This window comes from Brassica oleracea, chromosome C5 (assembly GCF_000695525.1).
Source record: "Brassica oleracea var. oleracea cultivar TO1000 chromosome C5, BOL, whole genome shotgun sequence".
In the NCBI taxonomy this organism is placed as follows: Eukaryota; Viridiplantae; Streptophyta; class Magnoliopsida; order Brassicales; family Brassicaceae; genus Brassica; species Brassica oleracea.
The window spans coordinates 23054506-23069345 of NC_027752.1; the positions used below are offsets into that span (position 1 = coordinate 23054506).

General features: G+C 39.4%; 3 protein-coding genes across 3 annotated transcripts; 1 reads left to right on the plus strand and 2 right to left on the minus strand.

Annotated features, from left to right (window-relative positions):
• Positions 1–5343: 5343 nt before the first annotated feature.
• On the minus strand, positions 5344–8163 carry LOC106344803 (copia protein). Its single transcript, XM_013784111.1, has 4 exons — positions 7496–8163; positions 7150–7441; positions 6909–7050; positions 5344–6728 (listed from the first exon to the last, which is right to left on the minus strand). Exons 1-4 carry the CDS (start codon positions 8161–8163, stop codon positions 5344–5346), a joined length of 2487 nt encoding a protein of 828 aa, XP_013639565.1.
• A 1474-nt stretch (positions 8164–9637) lies between these two features.
• Positions 9638–10273, plus strand: LOC106344804. The gene has a single exon (XM_013784112.1). The coding sequence runs from the start codon at positions 9638–9640 to the stop codon at positions 10271–10273; it is 636 nt and encodes a 211-aa protein (XP_013639566.1).
• A 774-nt stretch (positions 10274–11047) lies between these two features.
• On the minus strand, positions 11048–13152 carry LOC106343686 (F-box protein At1g47056). Its single transcript, XM_013782973.1, has one exon. It carries the CDS (start codon positions 13042–13044, stop codon positions 11500–11502), a length of 1545 nt encoding a protein of 514 aa, XP_013638427.1. The 5' UTR covers positions 13045–13152; the 3' UTR covers positions 11048–11499.
• Positions 13153–14840: the final 1688 nt, after the last annotated feature.

Below are 14840 nucleotides of genomic sequence, written 5' to 3' on the forward strand. Positions count from 1 at the left end.
TTTATATGTTATAAAATTAAGTTTAAATGATATTAACATAGATATATAGTACATTTTTAATATTGACATCTGTTAAAAAATATTTTATACTCATATTATTTTTGATCGTTTGCATTTCTTTATAACAAAAAAATTTAAATGAATGATAACAATAAAAACTTTATGGGATGGTTAATAGTTTTAGTAATTTATAATTTTAAAAACATTCAATACAAAGTTTAAAATTTAAATATTAAGTTGTCAATAATTGTTCAAAATGTTTATAAAAAAGTTCAAATCAAATTTGAAATTAAAATACTTATGTATTTTATATGGTATATAATTTATTTTTAAAAATATTAATATGCATATATATAATATTTATTAAATGAGACTTCCTACTTTTGTAATTTCTTAATCATTTGTATCTTGTTATAACATAAATTTAAAACCATGGATCACAAAAATTTATGTGTGAGATTTTTAACAATTTTAGTCATTTATATTCGTTCTTTAAAATTCAAACTATAACATATACGAAAAAATCTAAATTTTTATTATATAGTTAATGTAGTTGTTTAATTTATTTTAAAATGAATTAAAAATGATAGAGAATAGACTGATTTTTATCAAATCTTTATTATTCAAAATCATTAATTGTCATATATACTTTAGCCACATTAGGTAATTTCATGATTTTTATTTAAGGAAACAATGAAGAACATTTATGATTAATTTATGGTTAGTTTAATAAAAAGCTTAATATATATTTATATGGACCAACATATTTTTCTAAGGATCTAAAAATGATTGTGATGATGACATGTGACTACAAAAATATGTTGTAGTGCTTCTCTTTTAATATATAGGGGATGATTTCATTAGGGATGAAGCTATACATTGTTTATAGAATAATAATATGTTTTCTTTTTCTAATTTTGATAAGAATTATAAAATGTACAAAGAAAACAACACTTCTATTACTTAGTTTTTTTCTCTTAAATAAATCAAATAAAAACAATCAAACTTACATAATGATTAATCGTGATATATATATTAGCGCTCTTTGTTTCATTGACGCAGGTTCCTGCGGCTGCGGCAACATTTTTCAAAATTCTTGTTCGTTTGATTGACGCCGAGAGCTGCGTCTAACCGCTGCGTCTGACGCCGAGAGCTGCGTTTGACTCCGTAAAATCCAGCGGCCGCGACAGTAAGTTGTGCGTCTATTTACCTATTTACAATTCTATCCTTAACCTAATTAATTATTTACAAAAAAAACCTAAATCTAATTGACGCAGCCGCAGCTATCTCCCATCGACGCAGAACTCTCTCCCATCTCTCTCAATCTCAATCTCTTTCTACATCTCTCTCTCCATCTCTCTCGATCTCGATCCCTCTCTCCATCACGAGCCCTCTATCCATCTCAAGCTCTCTCTCCATCTCGAGCTCTCTCTCCATCTCTCTTTGTCATGAGCTCTCTCTCCATCTCTCTCTCTGTCACGAGCTCTCTCTCCATCTGCTAGTGTGAGATGACTTGATGGTGCAATGCGAGGATTACAGCTCTGTATCCATCACACAAACCCATCTCAAGCTCTCTCTTGATCTCTGACACTAACCCATCTCCGAGTTCTCTCTCTCAATCTCCGACCTCGAGCTCTCTCTCTCTTTGAGGTAATTATCTCATCCTTTTGAAAACTTTGGATCAATTCGTTAAGATTTGGGTTAGTATTTGACTTGAGGGTTTCAAATTGTAGCAGTTTCCCTGGAAAAGCTTTTTGAGTGTCTCTGCTGTTCCTGCACAAGCTGAGGTGCATTTACCTGAAAGCTTGATTCTTTCTTTGCTCTGTAACAGTCACATGAGTTGTGTTTAGTAGAGGAAACTTTCAGTGTCTGTAGAGGAAACTTTCATGAGTTGATACTTCTATTAGTAATCCATGAGTTGCGTTTAGTGGAGGAAACTTTCAGTGTCTGTTTTAGCTAGTTTTACATCGATTGAGACTAATTCTTAAACTCTTTTATCTGTCTGGTTTTTGTATGGGCTTTAGTCGCAAATTCTGAGGAATTTAACCTTGAATGTATTCATGGTTATTACAGTGGAGCTCTCTCTTCTCCACAGCATCTCGAAGCTCTCTCTTCTACATAGCATCTCGAAGCTCTCTCAAGCTCACACTCTCTCTCAGACCCTCTGAAGTCTTCAGGTATGATTGTTTGATCTTGACCCTCTGAAGTTGTTTCTATGGATCTTGGTTTAATTTTTACAAGGCTCACTTGTGTTTATGAATTGCTCAAGTTACTTCCAAGTGTACTAGTTGTCTTTGCTCTAGGTTGTCTTGTGGGTTTAATGTCTTTGATGTTTCCTTGTCTGTTTTTCAACTTTTAAGTTCACTTTTATTGCTTCTTCTTTCTTAGCTTCTTTCTTAGGTTTGTGTGATGAGTTTCTCTTATGGGTTTGTATAAGATCTTATGTGTTCTGGATATTGACGTTTTAGCTTGATATAATCTGATGGGTTTGTTGGTTACTGGTGTTTTGATTGATGATTATCCAATGTATCTTTTAATACTGCCGTTGATGAGACATGAGATTGGTCTCGTTCTGATGGTCTCTTGTGATGATTACTGCCGTTGAACTTGAATACTTGATCATCCTTTCTTCCTTCTTTCCGGTTTGATCACTGCCCTTAATAAGAGCTTGCTTTGTTTTTCTCAGCACATCGATCTCGAGCTCTCCCAAGCTTCGTCTGTCTCTCCGAGATCTCTCTCTCGATCTCTTCTCCAACGCATCTAGTACAAGTTATAATTGTACTGAAGTTATAATTGTACTGAAGTTATAATTGTATGGTTCTCTCTCTGTTCATAGTCGCTCTTGTTTGAAGTCATTTTCCAGCTTCTAAAGGTCTGTTATTTTTTTTTTGCAGGTCTCAGGCACTCTCATATCAAACCCTCTCCAAGCTCAGGATCTCTCAAGTTCAAACCCTCTCAATCTCAGACTCTCTTTAGTAAGGTTTGTTTCCTGAGTTTGAGTTTGTCTCTCTTCTCCTTTTCTCGTTGAGGTTAGCTTTTTCGTTCACTTCTGATATTTGATGCTTGTATAAAGTAGTCTTTTGGAGAAACCAGCAGATTAATTGTCTTGTGGTAATAAAAAATCTGTTACATTTTCTTTATATGAATTAGCAGGGTTGGTAAGCTGCATACAAAACAATAGTTGTAACAATCTTGTCTGGTCTATAATATATATGCTCTGTGTAGTTTTACAGGTCTGTGTTGATTTTAAAACAGGCAGAACTTGAGCTTAGCGTTTCTTATTATGTTTGTGTTATGGGTTTCTCTGATGGGTTTGTATAAGACCTTCTGTGTTCTGGTTATTGACTCTACTCGGTTTCTCTCTTAGTTACAAACCCATACGTTTGCTAGCTTGTCTGTGTCTGTGATCGGCAAGTAGTAGTCTGAGCTTGTCTGTCTTTTTTGCAGGCTCTCTCATCTCAAGCTCACTCTCTACCGCTGTTCCTCTCACTTCTTAAGATGGCAAAAGATGTAAGGCTCTCTCACACTAGTCTTGCTTGTTATATGTATGGAACTATATTTCTTTAGGTCAGTATAGAACTTGAGTATGTGTATGGAACTGAACTGTCTTTAGGTCAGTATAGAACTTGAGTTTATGTGTTTCTGTGATTTAGACTTGGCCTCCTGAAGAAGTTAGGTATTTTTTCGAACTCTACGCGGAAGAGAGAAGAAAAGAAAATAGGACGACATCAATGAATAAAATAGGGAAACAGAACATCATAGAGGCGTTTGAAAAGAGGTTTAAGAAAGGGTTTCTCGACTGGTGTTTGTTGAGGAACAAGTACGACACAAGTAGAAAGAAGTGTTAAGATTGTATTTTATATATTCAACTGAATGTACAAGGCAAGATTATATACACAATGAGTCTTGGAGACTAAGCTAGAGAGTAACAGCACATTCCTAAAACAGAGGAATGGATATCTACGGTAGTTATTATGAGATCTTCTACATATCTCTCTTACATGCCCCTCAAGTTGGAGCGTGGGAACTACGCCAAGCTTGTTTCTGAGTTCCAGGAAGCGAGCTCTGGTCAGAGGTTTCGTCAATGCGTCTGCTAACTGATCACGAGTGTTGACGTGTCCGACTTTGAGAGCTCCGCGCTGAACCTGGTTCCATACAAAGTGATAGTCGATGGCGATATGTTTCATGCGAGAGTGAAACACTGGGTTGACACAGAGGAATGTAGCTCCAACGTTTTCACAGAATATGATCGGTGAAGACGGTACCGAGACCCCAAGTTCGGAGAGAATGCTACATACCCAAATTATTTCTGACGCTGCATTTGCGACTGCTCGGTACTCCGCCTCAGTAGATGATCTTGCAACACCATTCTGTTTCTTAGAGGACCAGGAGATGGGATGTTGGCCTAAGTAGATGACATAGGAGTTTGTGGAGACATAGTCATCACTGTCACCAGCCCAGTCCGCGTTTGAGTATGCTTGGAGCTGAAGTTTGTTGTTGGCAGAGTAGTATATACCGTGTGTTGGTGTTCCTGCCAGGTACCGTAAGATCCTTTTCGCAGCTTGCCAGTGTTCTTCTGTGGGTCTGTGCATGAATTGAGACAGGCGATTAACAGCAAAGGCAATATCGAGACGAGTGAACTGTAGATATTGGAGACTGCCTATCAAGCGCCTGTATTTTGTAGGGTCAGATAGAGAGACGCCGGAGTTGAGATGAAGTTTTGGAGAAGAGGCCATCGGTGTTGTGACAGGTTTAGCATTTATCATGACGTACTTATTAAGTAGGTCCAAGATATACTTGCGTTGACAGAGGTGGAGACCCCGAGAGGTGCGGTGAGCTTCTATACCCAGAAAATAGTTTAAGTCCTCCGCGTCCTTAACGGAGAAACGACGTGCAAGTAGAGCAAGGACGCGTTGTATACCTCTGTTTGTGTTGCCGGTTACCAGGATGTCGTCAACATAGATTAGAAGGTAGATATGGTGTCCTCCTAGTGAAGAACAAACAAAGACGTATCGGCCAGAGAGTTTTTGAAGCCGAGGCCAAGAAGGAAGTTGCGCAGCTCCGTGTACCAAGCTCTGGGAGCTTGCTTGAGGCCGTATATTGCTTTGTGAAGGCGACATACGTAGTCAGGTCTATCTGTGTCGACAAACCCCGGTGGCTGATCCATGTATACCTCCTCTATTAGTGTTCCTTGCAAAAAAGCGTTGTTGATGTCGAGTTGTTTGACTGGCCATGAGTTGCTAATAGCGATATCGAGGACTAGCCGTAAGGTTGTGGACTTGATAACTGGGCTGAAGGTTTCGACATAGTCCCGACCGTATTCTTGCTTGTATCCTTTGGCGACTAATCGTGACTTGCAGCAGCGAAGCGATGAGTACCATCGGAGTTAAACTTGTTCTTGTGTAGCCACCGACGCCCGACGACATTGTACTGTGGCTGTCGAGGAACCACACTGTAGGTGCCATTTTGAGCAAACGCATCTATTTCAGTCGACATCGAGCCCCGCCATTTCTTATCTTTTAGAGCTTGAGTGAGAGTGTTTGGTTCTGCCGGCACAGTAGATGATAATGCCGCAGAGTAGTTGTATTTGGGGTTCGGTTTAGAGATCTGATTCTTCCATCTTGTCACCATCAGATGAGCATTGTCAGGAGGTGGAGGAGAAGGTGGCGGTGTGGATGGTGTTGGTGAAGACGATGAAGTTGTCGGAGTATACTGCGGCTGAGAAGCAGAGTCTTGAGGGTGCTGTGACTGGTTGTTAGTTGCAGAATCAGACGGAGAGGAATTCGAGCTTTGTTCGCTTGTGGCTGGCGAAGAAGCTGAACCTGTAGATAAGTCTGGAGTAGCACCACCACCGTTAGTAATACTTAAAGTAGGTGTTGAAGAATTTACCTGTACTGACTGGTGAGGCTCCGAGCTCGAGGTCCCCGTTTGCTCTACGAGTGGTGAGGTTGGAGCTGGAGCGGTTGGTGGAGGTGGAGGTGGAGTTGATATAGGTATTGAGGTTGCTTGTGGGTAAGATATGGTAGAGGGTTGGTTTGGTGAGGACGATGTGAGGGGAAGCGTTGGTTTGGTTTTGAAGGGAAAGACAGTTTCGTCGAAACGTACATATCTGGACACATAGATGCGACCAGTGTGAGTCTGAAGGCATAGGTACGCACTTTGGGTGGGGGAGTAGCCGATGAAGACGCACGGCATGGAGCGATCTTCAAGTTTATGTTTATTATAAGGTCGTAACCAAGGAAAACAGAGGCAGCCGCAGACTCTGGTCTTGGTATAGTTCGGCTGAGTACCAAACAGCCTGTGAAAGGGTGAGTCCATTCCAAGAACGGCAGTAGGTAAGTGGTTGATCAGATAGGTGGCTGTTGAGAAAGCATACGACCAGTATTGTTTCTGCATAGACGCATGGGTTAGTAAGGTGAGACCGGTTTCAACAACATGTTTGTGCTTCCTTTCTGAGATGCCATTGTGTTCGGGAGTGTGTGGAGGGGAGATTCCTGCGTCTGATAGGAGGTGACGGAGAGCAATGAATTCGCCTCCATTATCTGAATATAATGTACCAATTTTGGTGGAGAAGTGGTTCTTGACAAGCAGTTTGAATGCCTTGAAGGTTTCCTTAACTTGGGATTTTAACTTCAGGGGATAGGGCCATGTGTAGCGGCTGTAATGATCAACGAGCACAAGGTAGTATTTGTAGTTATCAATGGAGACAATGGGAGAACTCCAGAGGTCTGTAAAGATGTATTGGAGAGGGCAAGAAGACGATATAGTTGTTTGGTGAAAAGGTAACTTTTGAGATTTATTGATGGCCTAATCTGAGCACAAAGTGGTTTGGGTTACAGATTGGTTGCAGGGTAAAGAAAATTGAGAAACAATAGATTTAAGAATAGAAGCAGACGGATGTCCTAAACGAAAATGCCAATTAGCGAGGCTTATTTTTGGTGGAGCAGAGGTGAAAAAGGCTTGGAGGGTAGATGGTTGGGCTGGCCACTCGTAGAGCTCATCCTTGGTCTTGCCTTGGATTAACGGGACCCCCGAGCTGAGATCCTTCACCTGAAAGTGAGCAGGGAAAAATTCAACAGATACTTTGTTAGCATTACATAGACGGTAAACCTAGATAAGATTTTTCTTAATGTTTGGCACACATAGAACTTTGTTCAAAAATAGATTGCGTGCAGTAGAAGGAAGGGATATAGAACCAGTGTGTGTGATAGAAAGGCTAGTCCCATCGCCAATCATCACGGAGTCATCGCCGAGGTAAGGTTGTTGAAACGCCATGTTGTGTAGATCACTGGTGATGTGGTTCGTAGCACCTGAGTCCATCAGCCACGCAGTGGAGGGATATTGAGCAGCGAGAGCAACGTTTACGCGAGGTTGCCACGGACGGAACGGTGAGCTTGCGGAGTTGAAGGGCTGTTGCTGCATCTGAGGGCTTCGCCTCGCACTGTGCCCAAACACACCTTAGATTTGGCACCGACCTTGATAGCCTTTTGAAGACCGGTTCTCTTGTTTGTGAGGGTTGTTCTGGTTGGGTCTGTAGTTGTTGTTTCTCCAGTTGCTGTTGTTGTTGTTGCCTCGGTATGATTGGTTCTGTTTTGGGCGCTGAGTAGCCATATTTGCTGTCATCGGGATTGCAGTAGAAGCTGGCGTTGTTGCAGACAAGATCTTTGCTTCCTTGTTGATAAGTTTCTCATGAATTTCGACAATGGATGGAGTAGTGTCTCGACCCTCAATTTGATCAGCAACGGTTTTGTAATCTTCAGGAAGTCCGTCAATGGCGAACTCGATCTTATCTTCGTGCTTCAAAGGTTTCCCAAGCAGTGCGAGTTGATCAAAACGACTGGTGAGTCCTCTCATATACTCATCAATAGTCTTGTCTCCTTTTGTGTAATGTTTTAGTTGCAGCCTGAGTTGTTGAATGTGGACGCGGCTTGGGGTGGCATAGGTCGCATTTAGGGATTTCCAGACATCATGTGCCATCTTGGTGTTCGTAACAAGCGATTGAATTGATGGTGACAACATACCAATGAGACCGCTGTAGATCGGACGGTCTTGTCTGCGCCATTTTGTGAAGTCTGGATTGTCGGTGATCTTGTTATCGATCATGACAGTCTGCTCAGGAGCTGGGGACTGCCGTCGAGAAGGGCATGGATCTGAAGACTCCATGTCATGAAGTTTGTGGATGTTAACTTGGTGATGTTAACCATGTTAACGTTGAGTAGAGCTTTTGTGGTGTCTACGATATCGGGGAGTGCAGGATTTGTGGCCATGGTGTTTGGAAGAGAAGAGTGATCGAGAGAGAGAGAGAGAAGAGAATAGGGCGGCATTTAAAAAAAATAAAAAATTTAGGGTTATCGAGTGGCTCTTGATACTATGTTAAGATTGTATTTTTTATATTCAACTGAATGTACAAGGCAAGATTATATACACAATGAGTCTTGGAGACTAAGCTAGAGAGTAACAGCACATTCCTAAAACAGAGGAATGGATATCTACTGTAGTTATTATGAGATCTTCTACATATCTCTCTTACAAGAAATACACCAAATTTAGGAAGTTGATTAAGAATAAGACAGGTCTTGGGTTTGACAGCATGGGAAGGGTTGATATGTCAGATGATTGGTGGAGTGATCGCAAAAAGGTTAGTTTCTCCTATCTCTTCTGTGTATTTTTTGTTTCTTATATTTGCTTCATGATTGCTTCATTTGCTTACATTTGCTTCATGATTCCTCATTGACTTACTCTTTATTTTTTTGTTATATAGGAGTGTCCTGGGATTAGAAGATCTATATGGAAAGAGGAATTTAATATGGATATGTTTGAAGAGGAATTTGGTGCTGTAGTAGTAACTGGAGCAGAAGGATGGAATGCTCAACATGGAGAAGCAAGCTTGAATTCTGGAATGGGTGTAGATGGTGGTGATGAAGTCGATTCTCAGCCAGCAACAGAAACATAAACTCAAGCAGCAGCAGAGACAGAAACTCAGCCACAAGCTCAGACACAAACCTAACAGAAGACTCATTCCGGAAGTTCAAGAGGAAAAATAAAGCGTAAAGAGAAGGATCTGGTTGTAGAAGCTTGTGACAAACGTACTGAAGCTCTTACGGTGAAGAATAGAATAGCGAAATTGAATTACAGGTCTGTGTGATTGGACCAGATTAAATTATGTCTTGTAATTTTTACTTGGCTCCGATCTATTACGTGTGTGCTTTAGATTAGTTACTGTTCTAGTGTGGTTTTTGTTCATGTCTCTGTTGCATGGTTCTGAGAATTTCAGATTAGTTACTGCACCTGCGAACTTTGTGCCTGTTATATGTTATATGTCTGGTCTGTTATACTTCTTAACTTGTTACAGATATACATTATATCTGTGTCTCAGATATGCATTATGTCTTTGGTGGAACTTATGGTTTTATTCAATATGGTTTTGTAGATGCTTGACAGATGGATATTAGAAGATGGGGATGGTGATTAATATGATGAGCTTGGTTTGTTTGATGTTCCCATCGCTGAGAGATTGAGTCATAGAACAGATCGAGGAGCAGGATGGCGACATGTCCAACAACTTATGTATGAATCTGATCAGCAATGTTATGACATTTTTCGAATGAACCAAAAGACTTTTGAAGCTTTGTGCAAGATGCTAGCTGAGCGATATGGATTGAAAGAGACTCACCATGTCTACATTGAGGAATCTGTTGCGATGTTTCTCGAGACTGTTGGTCAAGATAAGACGAAGCTGGATATTGCTGCAAGGTATCAAAGATTAGTGGATACGGTCCAAAGGAAGCTTGATGAAGTTTTGAGTGCTCTTCTAAAGTTTTCGGAGGATACATTAAGACCACAAGAAGGCGAGTTTGGAAGAGTGAGTCCGGTTTTGAGGAATGATGATCGGTATTGGCCTCATTTCAGAGATTGTGTTGGAGCACTCGATGGAACTCATGTGCCGGTTCGCCCTCCAAGTCACAATGCAGAAGCATATAAAGGTAGAAAGCAAGATCCTATAATGAATGTTCTTGCTATATGTAGCTTCGACATGAAGTTCATATACGCATATCTCGGTGTACCTGGTAGAGCACATGATACAAAGGTCTTGATTCATTGTGCGAGGAATGAGGCTTCTTTCCCACATCCTCCTCCTGGAAAATATTATCTAGTTGACTCGGGATATCCGACCAGGACGGGGTATCTTGGTCCGCATCAAAGTATGCGATATCATCTTGGTCAGTTTGCTAGAGGAGGACTACCAGTTAGTGCACGAGACTTGTTCAACTGAAAGCATTCAGGATTGCGATCGGTGATTGAGAGGACATTTGGAGTATGGAAAGCAAAATGGAGGATTTTGGATCGTAAGCATCCAAAGTATGGTCTGGTCAAGTGGATTAAGCTCGTGACAGCGACGATGACGCTACACAACTTCATATGTGATTCACATTGAGAAGATCATGATTTTGTACAATGGCGAAGTGATGATGATGGAGAAGGAGAAGCAGAAGGAGCTGATGGTGATGAAGAAGAAGGAAAAGAAGGTGGTGATGATGATGATGGTGGTGGTGGTGGTCGACATATTGTATATGAGCTGACTGCTGATAGAGCGATGAAAGCTTTGCGTAAGAGCATCACAAATGAATATGGTAGAAGTTGTTTACCGTATTAAATGTTTTAGTTAATGATTTTTTTTTGCTTATAACTTTGATTATCAGTTCTATGTGATATTTGAAATATTTGTTTTATTTATTTAAGACTTGATGAATTATTTAGCTTTTGTTTATGATAAAGTAAATGTTGTTAAATTTATTACTAATTAAATATAATATTTTGAATCTACAATTTATTTAGTTAAAAAACAATTTTAGAAATTTAAATCTACATTTTATTTATTTAAAATACAATTTTACAAATTTAAAATACATTTTATTTATTTAAAGTACAATTTTACAAATTTAAATCTACAGTTTATTTATTTATAATACAATTTTACAAATTTAAACTACATTTTATTTATTTGAAATACAATTTTATAAATTCATAAAATTAATAAAATTAAAATATGAAATAAATGAAAATTGCGTTTGCGGTAACTAAACGAACAAAACTAAATCCACTTTCTGCGGCAGGGGCAGCGGCAATGTCCTACATTTTCGAAACGAACAACAAGCTGCAGCTGAATCTGCAGCTGCAAAATAAACAACAACCAAACGAATAACCACAGGAACCTGCAGGAGCCAAACAAACAGCACTATTATAACGCTTCTACGACGTTTCTATTCCTAACTTTTTAGAAATCATGTTTCCACGTATCATGTTTCCCGTACTAGAAATCATGTTTCCAACGTTTCTATGCTACTGTTTTTAATGCATGTACGAGTCGCATAATTTTTTTTTGAGCCCATTTGTCTGACCCTCTCTTTGTTTTCTTCCACAACCAGAAGAACAACCCTGGGATCAAAGGAGTTGCATGGGACGGAGTCTTGATTTATCTTTATTTTCTTGCACAGCCAATCAACTGCTTTCACGTTGTCTCAAAGTGCAAGCTACTAAACTTATTCCACTGAATAATCCAACTCGTGATTTGAAATACCCTGACCGGCTTCTAGTGCTTGACGCAAGGCTTGGTGCTACAATCTGGCTGTTCAAACTAGGGAACTCGATTCTGTTCTCTTGCAAACCTCCTTCAACAGCATCATTGCTTCCTTCTTCATGACCTTCTGGTTCTACGGTGTCTGCGTTCACCGAAAGCATAGGCCTGACCGTTCTTAACCAGTCTGCGCAACCGCCCATCACTCCTCTACACTTCTTGATTTTCACTTTAATTAAACCAGGGCAACCGTTTGCAAGATTCTCGATCCCCAAATCTGAAATCGGACAGTTCTTGATACATAATTTCCTTAAACTCGGACACTTCGCTGCAATACAAGAAAGCTCGGGATCACCAAACGTATCACAACCACAAAGTGCTAATCTTTCAAGATTCTGACATTTTACAGCCAACATTGCTAAACTTAGCGTTGTCGGATTCACACCAATGAGAACCAGCTCCTGTAACTTAGAACAAAACTTAGCCACAGCAACAAGCCCTTCGTCTCCAATCAAATTCGCTTTCCATCCATCTATATGAAGCTTCCTTAAACACTTACACTTCTCAACAATTCCAGCTAATCCACCATTAGTACATTCAGGCGTCTTCACAAGATGCAAAATCTCGAGGCTCGAGCAATTAGAGATGGCAGCTAAAGCTACATCACTGACTTGCATCCTCTCTAGATGAATCTCCACTATACCATGCTCCTTAACCGCCATCTCTTCAAGAACCATGTCCCAGTCACCAGAGCACCTGAAAAGCTTCAAAGATCTGAGATTCTTTGCCCCGGCGATCACAGGACCAAAGCATTCGCCAATGTAAAGCTCCTTCAAGCAAATCGACTTGAGAGAAGAAGCAGCAAGACCTGGACCGATCGGCTCATGACTTAAGTCGGTGAAGTTACGGAGACGCTTGATGGATAACTCCTCGAGGGAGGAGCAGTGATCGAGCACGGCCTTCACGCCTTCAGCTCCGAAATCGCAAGATCCACAAGAGAGTATGTTCAAACCTTTGCAGTTCTCAGCGAAAGTAGCCATACCTTTGTAAGTGAGCTCACGGCAAGCTCTAAGCTTAAGCCTCTTCAGATTACGACACCGGAGAGATATCATGGCTAAAGCCTCGTCGTTGATACTCACGGTTCTACGGTCGCATTTTAGAGAAAGCTTCACGACGGAATCGAATCGAGAGAAGAGGGAAGGGATCGAAGTAATCAGAGCTGAGCGAGCGTGGAGAGAGAGACGGTGACGATTACGTCCTTCAACGATCATCCACCGTCGGCAAACGAGAGCACATCTTTTCCGATTATCGGAGTTGAGAAACTGAAACACTAAGGCTAAGCACTCGTCGGGTAAATAAGACGTGTAGTCCGGTGAGACCTCGGTTTCAATCGGAGATTTGGAAGATAACAATTTGGTTCTCCGTCCATTAAGGATGATCTTGCCGGCGGCGGATGTTGATTGGCCCATCAACGAAAGGTAAAGCCTCCGGTAGATTACGGCGGAGAGGAGAACTTGTTGCGATTTGGGATTTTTCGGTTTGTATTCCTGAGATGGAGCGTCGGTTAAAAGGTAAAGTTATGAATTAATTCGGAGGAAGTTGTTGCTTATTATCAGTGGAATTGGTTTTTCTTGTTCGGTTAATTCTCGCTAAAAAACTTTTTTGGGAAAATTGTCTAAATGGAACAAAAATTTAGAATGATTGTTTTTTTTGGTATAAAACCTTGTCTATTTTTGACCTTTTCATTTCTGAAATTTAATGATATAAACAATTTTATGAGTCAAAAAAATTATTAAAAATATAAACAATTAATAAAACATTCATATACCCTGTTATAAACCATTTAATGATCGACCCATTTATCAGTTTGTGTATCAAGACGGGTCAAGCCTATCCGCAGGATCATACTGGCGCCTATTATAGTTGGTGTTTATCTACATTATAGTTGGTGTTTATCTTACGTATTGCTAGTCATTATCTAGTTAAGGACAAGTACGATCTCATGTCGATCCAGTACTTACACCGTCATTACCATATGTATATAAAGACCAGTTGGTCGACCTAATAATATACACAAGTTCCCCTCTTCATTCACAACACGTTATCAGCACGGCCTTGTCTCTAAACCCTTCCAAAAAATCCACCACCCATAAATCAGAAACCAAACGATCTCTTGCTATTTTCCGGCGACTCCTAAAGCTCTTCCAGTCGCCTCCTTTTCTCTCTGTCAGCAACCAGCAGCAACTCTCTCTCCTCACAGACCGTTCAACTCATCACAAAAGGTTCTGGTATCTTCAGAAAACTCAAAACAAAGCCAAAAAGGATTTAAACCCTCAGCCGCATACATACAGCTACATCTAGCCGTATGTCTTTGCAGAATAAAATCTAAAACCCTAATATATTTTCAAAACTTAAATCTCGTCTTGTTTCACCCTGTTTAAGCTTGTTTGATTTTTTTTAATCTTCCTGATGTGAGTTAATTGCTAGAACCTTTTAGGTTGACAATTACACCAATTTTTTTTTACATATCCGACTGCTGCATCAACTTAATCTGATTGTTTGCTTGCATTAGAAACTTGTTCTTGAATGTTTAAAGTCTTTATCTGATATGTTGAAATCGACTAGAACCTGTCTCAAATTTGAAAGATTTTTTTTAAATATTTTTAAGACAATCCGATTTTTCTTATAGATAAATCTCAAATTTTTAAAGATAAATCCGATTTTTTTTGATTAATCAGACTGAAAACAATATATTATATTTTAATTCGATTTTCCTATTTTTTTAAAAAACCTTATATCTTTATATTAAATAAAAAAAATAGGATTTTCAGCATTTATCAGAAAAATATCGATTTATTTTTTTCCTAATCCTACTAGGAATAGGAATTGCTAGTATTTATCTGAAAATAAATAAATTTCGGATTATTACTGATATACTAGCATTATCAAATCATTATATTTAATCTGATAAATATCGAAAACAAATAAAAGTAAGAAATGATTGCATTTTTTTTGAAAATGTATACTAATCTGATTTCATGCATGGATTTAACTTTATCCCGATTTTGTATAGGTTTAACTTTACCTTCCTGCATATCACATGAAATCATCTGATTAGGATAGATCATTCATACTGATTAGTTTACTTTCATGTCGAAAATTGATAAAACTGATCAGATTTCATGCAATGGATTTAACTTTATCCTAGATGTATAGGTTTAACTTTACCTTCCTGCATATACATGAAATCGTTTGGACCATTGAA